Below are 17,159 nucleotides of genomic sequence, written 5' to 3' on the forward strand. Positions count from 1 at the left end.
TAATGTATCTTCATATTGATTATGTTTTGTTTTTTCAGCATGCTTCGAGGACAATAATAAAACAAGCAATGCTGGCAATGATCCATTTAGAAAAAACAAATGCTCATTCAACATATAACAGAGACTATCAAGCAAATTGCACTGTATTTCCCTCTGCAAATTAAGCACATTTTATATGTCTTTTTTTTTCTGATATCTGTCAAGGATGTTGACCTTTTGCATTGGCTACTGCCAAATGCAGTGTGTTTTGTATGTGTAAGAAATAAAATAAATAAATCCAGCTGCATGTGCTAATGGAGTGGTTACAGCTGAGGTTCAGTAAGCAGGGTGTGATGCTCACTTGTGGCTTTTGTAGTTGTAGACAGTGGTAGGTGTACCTCTGTGGTAAACACCTTCAGTTTCAGTAGAAAAATTGCTTTTACAGGTCTTGAGGTGAGAGCTGTTAGACTTCGATTCTGTGAAAAAAATTAGAAGAACAAATCCTCATGTGGAAAGTATGAATTAGTTACCTAATACAATTTTCAAAAACTGAATATGAACTATGATGTGGTTGAACAGCACGCTAAATTAGATGGGGCTATTTATGTCTTTGTAACTTATTCAAGATGAATCTTTATTTCTAATGTGCAGGTCTTTTAGCTTTTTATCATATCAAATCATAACTTCTCAGTGTCCTGTATATCTTACATTTCTCCATTTTCTCTCTTTCTCTCTTTTCATGTGAATATCGTTAACAGAAACTTACCTATTGCTTGCCCCTTTGTCCACCACCAAGGACAAAAAAAGTCTGTAGAATATCCCACTAAGCCAGAACAACAGAAAATTCCTTCCTCAACAGACAACATAAGTCAGTTGTTCAGGCACCTTTCCCATTCCTTTTCCCATAAGGCATCTTTTTCTATTTTCTCCCTCATAGCAAATTCCATGTTATCTTGCCTTTCTTACAGCTTTATCTGTTTATGCATTTTTTCTAGTTCCAAACCAGTGGGAATCCAGTTTGGATCTTCAGAGAGATGCCTCTTGTCAAGATACAGCCAGGAGGTAGAAAGCAAGTAGCTTTAGCAAATGAGTGATGGTGTACTAGCACCAGCAGATATGGCCGTGTATTTTATTTCTTCATAGTCAGAACCTTCCATTTTTCTAACAGATGCCTCATCCTGAACATACAAAATTCTAGACATGAGGCACCAGACAATATATGTGCAAGGTTTATTTCCTATCATGTGGCTTATAAGAGGTATCAGATCTTTGTAATCACAATATAAGTGCATCTTTGCTATACTGCCACTGTACTTTTCTTTTTTGCCTTTTTCGAGAACAGATGGATTCTGAATTCCTGTGTTTCTGCTTAAATTGTGTGTATTTTGTATATTTAAAAGCAGCAACCTGAGCTTTGCCATTAGAAAAAGACATGTATTTCACAGAGGCAGTTCCTCACCCCTATTCAGTGAAATGCAGGTGTTTCCATTTTTTTTTATTAGCCTTATTATGTACCTGACATACATTTCATCTCCTTTTGTCCTTAGGAAAAAAAAAATCTGAGTGGGATTGGAAGCATTAATGTAGACTTTTCAGCTGTCATGGTCATTGGGAAGATTGGCATATTTCCCTTGCTTTTTTTTTTTTTTTTTTTTTTTCCACTTCTTCCTCCTCATTTTAAGCCCACAGCTGTCTCTGGGCAAGCAGTTGAGTTCAGGGAGTTTCATAGTTTTTATACTCATATTTATCATATTAACATTTACACAGAATGAATGAACAGTTAGTGGCTCAGCAGTTCTCCACCATGTTGTACAGTCTACCTTACATTTCAGAAGAACCGCATTTAATTCTTAACATTTCTGGGAAGGTCAGAGATTAAAGGGAAAAGGGTGTGTTTCTAGAATTGGGTATACAAAAGAGAGAAGGAGAACATCTCTATATCTAATCATTCCTCTCTAAGAAACAAATTGCCAGATGAAGGAAATACTGATCTGAGGTTGCTTTAGAAAACTAATAAAGGTACTTAAATATGAAAGTTGTGTGTTTAGGTCTATGTTGTAGGAAAATCAACTTTCTGTTTCTGTGGTAGTGTAGTTGTAGCTGAGACAGTTTCTAGGCAGAGGTAATATATTTCATTAGACCAGCTGCTATAGCTAGAAAAAAAGGATGAGTTTTGGGTACACTGACGATCCAAAGAAGGGCTTGTACACCACAAAGGCAACTTATTTTTTCCAACTGGGTTAGTCTACATTAGATAATAACTCTGCTTACAAAGCTTTTCTAACTTCTTTTTCAGGACGAGTGATGGATCTGTTCTCAATGTTTGTATTAGTATAAGGGAGTAGCTACATAGAAATCAGTGGCATTTTCTGGATTTAAAATCTTATCTGCCTGACACTTAGTCCATCTTTGACAAGTCAGTGATTGCTTTGCATCATACAAGATGTATTGTTGATAAATAAATAAATAAATAAATGTCTAAGTCCATACAGAACCAAATTTTTCAAGCCTGAGTAGGATAACAGCAAACTACTAGCTGTTTACCTTGGGAGACTGGCACATACAGCTTCCATGGATATCCCAAGATTTGGTCAGATTTTGAGGAATTTCTGTGGCTCAGGGACACCTGCCTGAAGTTTTTCAAGTTTGATTGCTTCAGTTCTCTGAAGGTAGGAAGCTGAATGATGTTAGAGGATATGCTTAAGAGATATTATCCCCTTTTGGCTTCAGTAGCTAGCCAAATTCAGGGTATTACAAGCTGTTTCTGTTAGAGCAGGGAAACTGACAAGTGGCTCAAGTATTTCCTTGATACTGTTTGTTTACAAAGATTTCTTATATCTGTAAATGTAGCAAGACTTAATGTCCATTATCAAGTATTAATGTTTGAGTTCCCTTTCCCATCAGCAGTAACTCCAAAGCCATTTCTCTGTGTCAGTTTTATTTCAGGGCTCTGCTGCCTGTATTTTCTATAACTGAGCTCTCTCCCAATGTCTCTCAATTTTCAGCTTCTCTTCATGGTCACAAATTACAAACCTCTATAAAATAATACCTAACAAAGTACTTTGCTGTCTTCTATTCAAATATCCAGGTCTATAAGATCACAGAAGTTGTGCTTACCAGCAGTAATCCTACCCCTTCTCCCTTCTTTCATCTTCCAGCCATTACTCAAGCTACTCTTAAAATGGCAACACCATGAGCAACACTTCCCAGCCAGAAAAAAATGTTATACTACCTTAACATATCTATACAGTTTTCCTGTCAAGATACTTCCCATCACTGACCCAAACCAGTTTTACTTTCATTCAAGCTTTACCTTGACAACTTTTCTCACTCACTTTGTTCATGTTGAAAACAATTCGTTTTACTAACCCCTTCACGATATGTCTATAGAACCTGTTGTTTGGCAGAGGCACATATTTTCTTTTAATGAGGAACTTATTCACACCTCAATTTTTCTGCTTTTTATTTTTAGACTTATGTTCCCAGTTTTAAGGTACTTGCATCCTCAATTTTGTCACTATTCTACCTCCTCAGATGATCCTTCCTAACTTTCAGCTTAGTCTTTTAACCAAATACAGTAGTCACTCATTTATTTGCTCGGTACTTTAAAGAGACTTTGGGTTCTTATGTTTTGTCCTGTTTATTCATGCCACAAAACTCATTTCTAAAAGCTCTTTTCTCTAAAAACTTCCTGAAAAGTTTCATTCACAAATGTGTAAGATATCCCTTCTCAAAATACGATTGTTAGGTTTCTACAATCCAAATCTTTGTTCCTCCTCACATAGATGAAGTGGTGGTGCAGCACACACCTAGAATAGCAGAACTCAGCTTGTGTTGTTAAACATAGATAGGCATGATTACAGTGCCCTTTGAGTAAGAAAGGGGAGGATCCTGGGTCAGAATGTATAAAGTTCCTCTGGAGCCTGTTGGATGAAGATGAAGGAGACCAGTTTTACGTAGATCTGAACAAGTCCACCTGTTTTACCCTAAATTTAATTCTCTTCTCCATCTACTCTGGCTATTGCTTCAAGACTGATCATTGACCATAGTTCAGACACTGCTGTCTCCAGCTGTCTTGTCTAAGGGCATGTACCAAGCTTGCTCGCATTTCTGCAATTCAGCAATTTATAAGCAGAGAGTAATCAAAAATCTTTTCTGGTAACAAAGAATCCTTTTGAGAATCAATCCTTACTTTCTTCAACAGAAGACAACCTAAAATTGTCTGCCACTGGTGTTGGCATTACCGAACTCTTGTGCCCAGGTTCAGACTGATTTGATATTGCAGTACATAGCTTTTTCCAATAATACCTGGAATTGTCCCCTGATTCTTAAAAGCCATTGTGGGGATTTATGTTCCTCACCACAGACTTCCTCACATACAAGCACTAGTAACAAATTTTTAAACCTAGATCTGACCACAGCCAGAGACTGCTTTCAGGTGATGCAATGACTTAACTCTACAGATCTTAGACTTCTCCTGTAATAAGCCAACAGTCTCCAAAGTTCTTTGTATTCGTATTAGACTGGTCCCAAACTGTAAGCACTAGTATCTTACCCAGAATGAAAGATGTCTTTAAATACAGGTAGACCAAGATCAGACTAGTTCCAAGATACCTTTTCAACACACAAGGTGCTAAATCATGCTCTGTTGACCACTGAAATGCTTCCTCTTCTCTTCCAACTCCGTAGATGACAGACTGAATCTGTAAAACACCCTTCCTGGTGTTTATTACACATCTATTAATTATAATGCAATCCAGTTAAATTATTAGCTCAAAACTATCAAAATTCCTAGCTGAAATTGCAGCAGTCCAATTTCCCTAGTCTACTGTCAGACAGGTTCCCATTCCTAGTCACTGTCTCCATTTCAGACCAATTAGGTGATTCAGTTTTCAGTCCTTTATTTTTTTCCTTGCATTATTAGCTTGTCTGATTCAAAAAACTGTTATGCTTGAGCCAGTCTCCCAAGCACTTCAAGGATCCTATTCCATATTTATTGGTCAGACTCCCATTATGTCTGTCTAGCTGCCAAGGGTACGTCACGAACTTAATCATAAACCTGTAAACTTTTTCTTCAAACTGTTTGCTTTCCATTTTTTTTCAACTGGGTGATGGGCAGACACTGAAATGTCACCTGCTAGTCATTGTAGATTTAAAATCAACTTTTCACAGGTATGCTTCTTAGTATACTAGCATTTCACTTAATTGCTTTCCTTAAAATATGCATTAGTGTCTGCATTCTTTGCTTTACAAATCAAATATTCTTCTTCATCTGTTCTTCAAAAATGTTGTAAATTAGCCAAGTCTTCCTTTCTTCATCAAGCGTAGCAGGCACATATCTCTTCTTACTGGGCTGCAGGCAATCAGTTTTCATTTAGATTGCCAGTGGTTGCTTCCTCTTTTGGTGCACCGCTGCAAGGAATGACTCACCATCTGTGGCAAATTCCACAATCACTTGGGAGGCCTTTGGGCTCCTATCATGGATCTGTATCAGCATGTCCAGATTTGGTATAACATGTATGTCCTGTTCAGAAACCCCTCCTTCTGTGCCTGATGGATGACTCTCAGCACATCCTGTGGAAGGTAAGCTGAAGTCACTCCTTTCCTTCTCATATAGGTGTGGATCACCTTCAACTGACAGGTGGCTACAGACTAGATATTTAGTGTTTGGATAACTTAGTCTTTTCAAAATTAGGGTCTGTGGCATAATGAAGTCGGACTACTATTAGGAGGTACCATCTTCTGCACTATTTTGGCAATGATGCTTAGTTTGCCCAGAAAAACTTTTCAGGGGAACTTTGCAAGTGAAACTCTTCCACCCACATTGCGTAAGTTCTTGCTCTGTGAGATAACTTGGTACTGTATTTGAGTTGTAACGACAGTGACCACCGTTGTCTGATTCAAGGGAGATGAAGTATTCTTACAACTAGTCTTCAGAAGTGTTTAACTCCAAATTCCAAACAATTCACAATGCTAGATATTCTCATGCCTCTTCCTCCTAGGCATACAAATAATGGCATTGATTACAGGACAGTAACTTGGCTGAAAGAGAGGAATTTTCTGCAGTTAATTAATAGGAATATGTTCAAATATAAATGTGAAAAGCAAATAAGGTATATCTCCTGAAGTTCAGACTTAAAAATAAACACGTTCTGCTATCTTTTACAAATAACTAACTAAATAAATGGAGTATCGGTTGGAATAGAAATCTTACAAATTCAGCAGATGCTTTCAAAATCAGTAGTAAAATTAGAGAAATATTAATTCAGATCAAGTTTTCTCTAAAACTTTTAATTAACTACTTACATATAGGGAGTGATTTTGCAGTTTGCAAGTTTATGAACATTTTACTCCTGCTTTGATGCAGAACTTTATTGCCCTTGAATTGCTCTCTATTATAAATTAAACTCATGCCATAAGTCGGGAATCAGGTTAGAGAAATGAAAAGATGAATACGCTTCAGTAGTTAAAGATTACAAATATTTTCTTTCTGTACAGACTTTTTCAGTTTGGCGTACTCTCTCTATCTAGTAGTCTGTAGTATTTCATCTGTTACATTATATCCATTATGGCTTAAATGTTTGTTTTATACTTCCTGTAGCAAAATGCATGATCTCTTGAGAGTTAAATTTAGTAGATTAAAATGAACTCCCTTCCAATCTTTTCATGTGGCAGCCTGCCCATAAGATCAAAACACATAAATGTAGGTTGTGTTTAATTTCTAAATCAGAGTGTTGTGGACAGATGTTTGAAACTTTAAGATGACTCAGATTCATTTCTTGCATGGCTCTCTGCCTGGATAACCATACTGTAGATCGTGCCATTTCTGCTTTACTGATGTACTGCCGTGGTGATGACATATATAATTTTATCATAACCTTTCTGTTAATGGCCCAAACTGTGTGTTCTGTAATGACCATGCAACCAAACCACATTGAATGTGAAGGACCACTTCTATCTTTAATGTCAGCTGATCTCAGTTGGATAACATGAGAGATAATTGTTACTTTCACCCTTTTCTATATTTCTTTCTACTTTATCCAGCTCAAGGTGACAGACCCAAAATGATCGGTGCCTTTATTTGATGCAGTATGCCCAGCTGTTTCTTCACTGTGTGGCTGTCTTTGTATATGGAACATAGTCAGCTAGGGCTTTTACAGAAAAGGCTTGAGTGACCATTTTGTTTCAATATGTGTTCCCCTCTGTGGATTTTCATGGTTATGTTGCAGTTTTTGCAGCTAATTTTTCATCAGAAAAGTAGCTAATGTATTCTTACTCAATACATTTTGATTTTTATTTAGAATCTGATTCAAAACTCTTTTGAGTAAACAGAAAGGCTTGCATAAAAAGATTTCATAGATCTTTGAAGTTACTTTTATTTATCAAGATAAGAATGGTAAGAGAATGCATTTTTCTTGTTTGCTTCCTTACATCAGGATAATAAAAAAATTGGTTTGGTTCTTTAGTTTTAACCTAATTAATGCACTCAAAATGCAAGCTGCTTAGTGGAACAGGGACATCTTTATGGCAAGTTTGTTTCTTTTGTAAAGCAACCATGAAAATGCTAAACCCTAGCACATTTTAACTTAGTTTTTCTCTGGCTGCCTTCTTGTTTATAAACTAAATATTTTGACTCTCCTGTTTTGATACTCCTTATTGCCCCTGGTGTGACAGTTCAAAGAACTCTCTGTCTGGGGTGTTGCAGCAGAGCAGATTCAGACAGTTCTGCTCGGAGAAGGAAGTGGAGAGTTTTGGTTCCCATTTTGCACTTCTGGAACAGTTTAGGGAAGGAAGCACCTTTACACCTTTTATTGTTCGTGGTTGCTGACATCATATCCTTCCCTGACCACTCTGTGCGTGTTTCCTGCCATTCTGTCAAGATTCTTCTGTGTTGCAGAGAAGGGATAGTGGGTGTGCGTGTGTGTGTGTATATGTGCGCGCGCGCGTGTATATGTCTGTGTGTGAATGTAGGAGAGAGAGACAGGAGTGGTCAAGTGATCTGCTTCATTTGTCCATTAGCTCTTTTCCCTTCTCAAGGCTCAGACCAATCTTCCGACAGCTACCACTGCCTCTGCCAAATCATATAGTGAACAGAAGCCCGCCAAAAATGAAGTTCCTCTTTTTGTAAGCAGTCTGATTATTTACTTTTTCTTACGTTTGGGTTTGCAAAAAGAAAAAATGCTGAAGACTGTAAGATCATACCATGTAACTATGTGTTTCTTTAAGTGCAATTTGTCTGCATGTGACCGTGTCATTAAGTTGGAAGGTTTCTTTTATGTGGAGAATTACTTCAACAAAGCTTCTGGAATTATTTTAAGTTCCTTTTTAGATTCTCTTGGATAATGAAAGCCCACAGTACTATTTGAGTTTTGTAGTACCTTCAACTTTTCTAGCTAGTGTGCTTTATCAGTGTTAAGGAAATACAATTTATCAATTAACAGGAACTTTAAACACTTAATACTGTAATCCTTAAGCCTGCAAGAACTTTCAAAAAGTGTTGGGAACACTGGTGAAGTCCTGAAGTAGCCATTGGGATTTGTTGCTCTCCAGAGTTCTTTCCATTCTGTTTGACTCAGAAGTCACCAGCCTTTGAAGGTTATAGCCCTTGAATCAGATGTCTTGATTTACTCATCTGAATCTAACTGATTTGGAATCAATCCAGCTATCTGCTTTATATATGTACCAATGAAATGAACAGAACTATAGGCAAACACATATCAAGAATAGCACATGAAGAAGCATGTGTTGATATGTATATATGTGTAAAAGAGTAAGACAGATACAGAGAACACCACAGCATTCCCAATTTGTTTCTAGTAGCAGTAAAAATAGCAGAAATTATTTTTTAAAAAGGATATACATGTGCTAGAAAAACTGAAAAGCTTTTATTTGAAATTAGGCTGGTAAGCAAGAAGCAAACAGGAGAGATTTTTTTTTCATCCAGGCAAGAAAACTTAACCCACTGCATGTTGAAGCAGATTTATGTTTCTTTGCAAATTGTATGTTGGATTCATATGACCTAACATATTCTGTCTTCTCCTTCAGGTTCTCTCAGATCATATGATAATATTTAACAACCAAATCATCCTTACTCCCTTTCAACTTTATTTTCCTGCACATCTATTTTTCCACTTAAAATAAAACTAGTGTAGTTAGTGTATTACTACAGGTAATGAAGAACAAAATTCTGCTCATCAAGTGTTGCATGTATTACTTTAAGACGATTTTGTGTAGACCATAGAAATTTTAAGTGTTCTGACTTTAAGCTGTCTATAAAAGCTTTTGTTGTTTGAAGACTGGTCTTAAATGTGGAACTAAGTGTGTGGGAGGGGCTCAACATACTGCTCCTCCACGAAGATTTTTGTCCTTCCTGGTAGATTTTTTCAGTATTCAGTGATTTTTCTGAAGTCACTCAGCATCAGCATCTTGATCTGCAGAGCAGCTCTCATCCTTGCTACCCTGTCACCGCTGCTCTAATCTGTCCACCCTGACCTTCCACCTTGCAGTGAATAAGAGCTTAGGCAGGCGTAGTGCTGTAAGCCGATAGTGCCACTGGCTTCAGCTGAATGAAAGGAAAGGAAGTTGTTCCATATGCATTCGCTGTGGATTAGCATATTGGCTTACTGTTACAGAGCTAGCCTGTTAGACTCCTTCGCGTCCTGCATGTGCATGGGAAACACCATTCTAACTTGCTCTTTGTATCGGAGGTAAGGCTATAGGAAAAACAGGAAAGAAACGCAGTCCGAGGAAATTTAAGGCTGTTTCTAAAAATAGGCTGGGTTTGTTTGTCAACACTGCATATCAGATAAGACTGTCTCCTAGCTTTGTTTGGAAAAAAAGTTTTATAAATACATTTGATCAACTTAACTTATTTAAAAGTTTTGGACTTCTATTTTTTGCTGTAAATATGATCAAGCGCTTTTGTGTCTTTTTAAGCAGTGAGAAGTTGAACTGTTTTCAAACAAGTAAAAAACAGCAAAAAAATTTTGCAGCCTTTACACTTTATTATATTGGCACCATTATTTGTTCCATGTTCCATGTTCTGCATTATGGTCATGATTTAGGCATACGTAAATATGCCTAGCAAATAATATAAAAAGGCATTCATGTACAGAAAGGTAATAAGTATTATACTTGAAATTTTTTTTTTCCCAGCAGATTAATTATATCGTTGTGGCTAGTTAGAAAACTCTGACTGACTGCTTATTTGTTAACTTATTTTTTCCTTAGAGCGATAAAACACTTGAGCAGCTTAAACTTTAATGTATGCAAAGAAAATCAAGAGAGAATTGAAGATCAGAATGAGTGAGGTCTAGCTTTTCTACCTCAGTAGCTTTGAATCAGAGCCAAAAAATGGATTAAATGGCCAGGACATCGTTTAGTGTTACGTAACATATAGTGAGAATTTATCAGGTTGGCTGCGAGACTATGAGCTTAAAATAAATAAGGAAACACCAGCCTCTGTTTTAAAATTACTAAATTTTTATTTCCAAGGTAGTATTTTTAATACACCATGGATCTAACATAAAAACTTTTTAAAAATCATTTTAAATGAATCTTGTTCAGGTTTTTTTTTCTCTTCTGTATTTAAAAGAACTGTGCTGCTCTGTTCAACGTATGTAAATATAAAAATACAGTAAATGAAGGTTAAAAAGGGAAAAAAAATTGCATTTTTTACTTCAGTACTAGACCGAACATCATTTCTGTATTTTCTTCTATTTCTATCAAGTCTTTTATTGCTAAAAACACTTTGGATATGATAGGAATTAATTTTGTGATTTATGACATTTTGTGAAATAAGGAATGTATACTGCATTGTGTATTTTTATGTATTGCATCTAACTGTCCTTAGTTTTGCGATAGAACCAGTATTGTAAAGTTCGGGGAGCTAGTATCAGTGCATTTCTAAAACGATGAAAATATTTTTCAAAACATTCTTAATTTATCATCAGTCACTATTATTCTGTGCTATATAGCTTGTCTTTTGGTGCACAAATTTTTATAAGGAAAGATATATGTATTTGCTGGTTATAAATCATTTGTCAGAACATTTTAGAATTTACATTGAAATTAAATGAGGGACAGTGCACTGTTTTCTTCAAGTATCTTGAGTAATACTTGCACTAATCTATATTCTTAAAGAATAAGGTTAAAAATTTTGGATTTAAAGTAGCTGACATCTCTCATATATCAAGTAACACTTTATTAAAGGTCCATCCTATTTGCATAATGAGGGACATTATCACCTCTGCTGTCAAAACACAAGATTGTTTCCCCTTCAGAAATGAATTAGCTGGCCTACTTAGCATACGTAGGTACAGAAAGGTTCATTAACTCTCTGATTTAGGTAATTTTTCATATTAGAGCAGTGAGTGATATTTAAAACAAGAGACACTTAATTCCATTAAAGTTTTGGCAATGCGTATTTCAGTCTTTTTCTTCACTTCTTGATATATTGGTGGGTTTGTTCATAAAAAGAAGCCTTTGAATTAAGTTATTATTTTTCTATGTGTTACTTATTTTATAGATGCAGTAAATTTTTATTATAATTTACTTGTACATTTGTACTTGTACACTTGTACACTAAATTATAATGAGGATGCTTGGCCAGCTCCATATAATAACTTTCACCTAGTTATCAATTTTATAATAACATTTGATGTCCTTTCTGTGTTTAGCAGGAACGGATGCAGGGGACTGTGAACTGAGTAGTGCAAGTGCTGAAGAAGGAGGTTTGTTTTGAGGAAACGGGAAAGAGGAAGAAAAGAGAAGGGAAAAATACATAATTTTAAGGAAGAAGGAGAGAAAAAAAAACGGGGACTATGGGGAGAAAAAAGATTCAGATTACAAGGATTATGGATGAACGTAACAGACAGGTGAGTAGCAAAAACACCATATTTGAACATCATACTACCTTTCTAAGGTGACTTTTTTTCATAAGTGATTAAAAAGTTGATAACTTTGTATACATATACCTACACATATGTATACATATACACAATGTATGGAAGACTATCAAAGAAAAAGTACTTTTGGAAACAACCAGAAACCTCACACACAGTTTTTTCAAGTTTAGTAATATGCACAGTTAGGAATTTATTACTTGAGGCCTTGATTCTACAAAGGCTGATGTGTATGCTCTGCTTTGGGCCCCCTCTGCACTCGCTTTGACTTCAGTTTGTAATATACGTGGTTAAGCGCATCTGCAAGTTGTTACAGGATACAGGCTTTTAGTACTGTATTTTATGAACTATTATAATATGAGTTTATTTGCAGGAGGACTTGCATTTAAATTCATAGATCAAAATCATTTATTTTCTACATCTTTGCAGTGTTTTTATTTTACCTCCTTCATATAAAAATGACATTACTTCCTAAAAAATCTCATCTCTTCCTGTCTGAATTTTAAAAAGAATTTGAGTAGCCTAACACATTCTAAAACCCACATACAATAATATTGGCATGTTGTAGTTACAAAACAAAGCCTCCGATACTGATGCTATGGCTAAATAGGTCCAGCAGGACTGTTAATTAACTATTACCACTGCTTTAGATAAAATGGCTGAGTAGCTGTCACATACTATCAACACTATCTGCTATTTAAAATATGGCCATAAATTAGAGAAACTGCTTTCCTGTTTTCAGAAAAATAAAATTCAACAATTGGCATCTTAAAATAAAATCAGTGAAAAGCTGCTGCGGTTTACATTTGATGTAAATGGATCAATGTTTTGTTGAAACTGGAGATTCACAAGAGTGAGAAACTCTTCATAAAATTGTTTAACACTGATTAGTGTTCTTCATACATGTGGCTGCAATTTAGGAGTAATCATCAGTAGCTGTTTTTTAAGAACTTGATACTGAGTTACTATTAATATATTAGTTCTATTCATTTGATCTACAAATTTCTTCATATATTCAAGTTGTTTTTTAAGAAGTTATGTTGTTAGTCTTCAAGGATTTTATAAAGCCATAAAAAATTCAGCCTCGGCATAAAAACAAATTGTAATCTTTAAATGTGCTTTCCAAGAATTTTTAAATTTTGTAGTGTTAGTAGTCGCTTGTGTTCTCCATAGCAGAAAATCATGTATAAAAACAAAATTATATTTATGATGGATACATTTTGTGTTTTCCCTAAAGGTTGCCTGTTGCTGTGGGCCAAGCCAAAAAGCAATAATTCTATCAATAAAAAACCATCACCATATTTACTTTAATTGGGTTGGAATTTAAATTGGATTTGAAATACTGAACCAAATTTATCGTTAAACATCCAGACACTAGTTGTTTGGTACTTTCCCATACTACCATGGTTTCTTTTTGAGGTCAACCTGAATTATTTTGTAAATGATACTACAAAATTTTGCCATTAGTCACATTAGTTCATACAATAGCTTCAGTGTCAACTTGCTTACTCAAATACAGGATTTACAGAGAACTTAATCCCCTGTTTTGTCAAAGAGATATCTTTTAAGAAGCTAAATTTACTTTAAAAAATGAAGACAGCTAGCCTTTCAAGTCATTCACAGTAGAGTTTAAAGACTTCTAGCACCAGCTTTCAGAACTAATAATTATGAATAGAACTATAACACTGGAACACTAACAACTGCAGTGTTAGTGCAGAAAGTGTTTATCTTGCTAGCATTTGATAATATTCATCATGTTGATTAGTCACTGTGAGACTGAAGGTATAGATTTACATTACTTTACCTTCCACATAGTATAATTGTCTTGATTCTGCTTCTCATTTCTACTAATATATTGAAACATAATTTAGAAAGTGTTTCTACCAGTTTTATCCTCTTTGCATGTAAATCAGTGCCCTGATTTAAAGCTTAGTGAAGCCAATGAAAAGAGTTCCACTGATTCATTTAGACTGTGGGATCAGGCTTTCTAGTTCTAGTGATATGTATGTGATTAAATACAACTGGATTTCCACTAATAGTTGATTGATCTTTCAACCATTTGTATGAGATGTACTCTTTCACAAGCCTAACTGTTTCTTAAAATATAATGTATTCCATGAGCTATTGCTGCTTCAGTGAAGCTGCATCAGTTTATTTGGTTTTTAACTTACACACTTCCAGTAATCTTAAAATAGTAACTGGTTTGGTTTGGGTTTTTTTTAATGACATCAATATATTTGAATGCACAGAAAAGATCAAAAGGTTGCATGGGAAAAAAAAAAGCTCAAAAGTTTTTGATTAATAAAGTTAAGGTACCAGCTGAAGCACGGTTCCACAACGCTTATTTGTAGTTCCATTTACCATTATATGGATGGAGACTGTTTTCTTTTCTTTCTTGCTACCTCACCAAAAGATGTTTGCAAGAACAGCAGCATATCTATTGACTTGAAACTGCCTTATTGTTGCTTATGTTAGAACTCAGTATGCTTTCACAATCCAAGGCATGTTAGGTGGGAATATGATATACATGGATAGTGCATCCTCAGCTGTTTTCAAGCACATAAATTCTTGGCTGGACAGCACATGGAGGGAAAAATAGGTGGAACACATATCAAATGAGGGCAAATAGCAATAGTTTAATTCTTCTCCCCTCTCCCAGTGCAAAGGTGAATGTTTCAATAAGAGAGTTTTTGCAAGAGGACTTAAGTTGTTACAAGGCCTGTGGAAGGTGATTTCTGCCCTTGCTTTTCCACTCATTTGCCCAGCGTCCTGACTAGCTACTTACATTAACCATTGAATGGAGTACTTGTTCTATCAGTAGAATAGCTGTTTTCTTCCACACTACTGTCTGCTGTGGTAGGAGACTCCCCTACAGTTCAAAGTGCTTGTATGAGTGGATTGGGAATGACAAAAGTAGTGCTGACCTCCCTTCAAGAGGATTTCTTCTAAGCAGGTCTAGTTGGTTGGATTTGTGCACTTTAGTGACCATACTGCTAATAAATGTAAGTTGAAACTGTCCAGAGTCAGATGTCTGGCTGCAAACCTCATAAAAATGTGCAATATGGGGATATGCTCTGCACTTTTCCAGAAACTATTTGAAACTTTGACATTTTGGGATAAGTTAAAGGAAAACTACTGCAACATAGATATTAAAGGCCCAGTCCTTTTACCCTGGACTGCATGAGAGCTCTGTCATTGACTTCAGTGAGTGCAGAATTCAGGATTTTAACTAGGAGGAGCCATTAATTTAATGTTATTTCATGTGGGCTTCCAGTTGGCTGTATTTTCCTCGCTCTCCTAGTTACCATGTGGTGACAAAGGTGACAAGGATGTTTGAATCCTCTGTGAGTGATCACAAATTCTCTTTGGTTGTGGAAGTTTCACAAAAGCCCATCTGAAAAATTCCCTTTCACTCTGCTTTAAGCCACAGACAGAAGGAGTATGAATAACTGCCAGGGCTAGAGTATACATGTATTTATTTGTGTAGTTTAGTTACCATCACGATGTTAAATGGAAATGAAAACTCTCAAGAGAACACTGTTATAAGCAGCCAATGTGACCAGATACTTTCTTTTTATTATTGCGACACTGGGTAATATAGTCTTCACAAATGTGGAATGAATCTCTGGTAGTGTTGCTCAGGCTCAGGAGATCGTGGTAGCCCTGTCAACAGCCCATTTGAGTAGACTGCATACATGTTATTAGTTGCACCACCAATAGAACTGATACCCAAAAATATCAGCACTGACATCTGATCTTGGAACCTCCTGACTGCTACACGTTCTTTGTGCAGAAATTTCAATCAGGCAGATTGGAGAAGGCTGCTGTGAAGAATTCTGGGTTGTTTAAAAAAAAAAAAAAGAAAGAAAGAAAAGAGGAAGGGCATTTGCAAAAACATGGGTGAACTTGATTTTCATGTGTTTTCTTAATTGAAAGAAATAATTCAGCTGGCTCTGTTATGGTCAACACATGAAGGAAAAATGGCATTCATCTGCCTCAGAAAAGTCCTTGTATTTTTTCTATTTGTTTTTCATCAGTTTGAAATATTTTGTTAGTTTTAATGAGGGCCTTTTGTGGTCTGCTGTAGAGAGGGATCCTTTGAAACTCTCCTTGCAACAGTCCAGGCAGGGCTGCCCAAGCCTAAAATAAATAGGTGTAATGATGTAAATGATTGTATTACTGTTATACAAGGTCACTTACAAAATATCTCATTAAACCCACGGTCTGTGAGCTAAATCCAGAGGTACATTGACCCAGGAAAGAGGGCATATTGACCCAATGACATTCTGGTATCAGGTCTGGAACACCCTCTTGCTTTTAATCCATTGTTTTTTCTGGTTAGTATTAAGAAATATCAGGTCTTATATGGCAGTCCACCATTTTTTATCCTCTGATCAGCTTGCTCATTAGTTCTGCATTTTTTTCCTGCTTGTGAAGCATGCTGTTGTCAGATTCACAGTTAAAACTGACTTGAGCTTGGCTAATGATTCTGCATACTGTTTAAAACATCTCTTTCAATTTGTAATGAGCTGCTGGGAGCTTAAATGTTATTAAATACCATAGAAAGTGTATACTTCAATATTAAGGTGATTAAATAGTAAGACACCCTTTTTAAAGTATCATGTCTGCATAATTCTATGGGTTATGACACTAACAAACACTTGCTGTTTAACTTTTTCATGCATAGACTTTTTATCATTCCTTGATTCCAGAAAATCTGTAAAGCTATAAACCAAGAGTTACTGCAGTTATCAGCTCAATAGAGAACAAATTAAAGCAGATAAGTAAAGTGAGGTTATGGGGCAGGGGAGGAATATCCTGGAGGGAAATGACCGTTTGCAGGAAGACCTAGATTTGTTCTACTGACTTCAATACCTAATGCTGCTAGTTTCAAAACTAATTTCAGCCTCGTGTATCTATTTTTATCTGTGTTTCAGCTCTATTTAAAAGGAAAGAGAAAGAGACTATCAGCTGAATCAGAAACTCCCCTGTAGAAATAGAGAAGAGCCTTACATATTAGTGCTAACATGACCCCAAGTTAGATAGAAAACTTTTTCCCACCAATTTCCTGATTTTTTCAGTCTTTCTCATGGGCTGTCTTCATTTTATCCAAGATCTGAGATTTTATGATTTTCTCCCCCCAAGGAAATGTTTTCATATGAAAACTTAACTGCTTATCTATGCAGCTAATCACTATTCTGTTCAATGAACCTTTGTCTTAAACATCACATGCTTTTTATCTTTTACATATTTGAATTCTTTCTTTTGCTTACATTA

General features: G+C 35.8%; 1 protein-coding gene across 13 annotated transcripts in view; it reads left to right on the plus strand.

Annotated features, from left to right (window-relative positions):
* Positions 1 to 17,159, plus strand: part of MEF2C (myocyte enhancer factor 2C) — a 141,669-nt gene that overhangs the window by 50,180 nt on the left and 74,330 nt on the right. For 10 of the 13 annotated variants that reach the window (XM_052775577.1, XM_052775589.1, XM_052775582.1 and 7 more), the window contains one exon: positions 11,658 to 11,855. In XM_052775577.1, coding sequence (XP_052631537.1) covers positions 11,802 to 11,855 — 54 coding nt within the window. In that variant the 5' untranslated portion in view covers positions 11,658 to 11,801. Of the gene's footprint in view, positions 1 to 9,483; positions 9,687 to 11,657; positions 11,856 to 17,159 lie in introns of those variants that run through there. The other 3 variants (XM_052775580.1, XM_052775578.1, XM_052775581.1) reach the window with 2 other exon arrangements.

Source organism: Harpia harpyja, chromosome Z (genome assembly GCF_026419915.1).
Source record: "Harpia harpyja isolate bHarHar1 chromosome Z, bHarHar1 primary haplotype, whole genome shotgun sequence".
Classification (NCBI taxonomy): Eukaryota; Metazoa; Chordata; class Aves; order Accipitriformes; family Accipitridae; genus Harpia; species Harpia harpyja.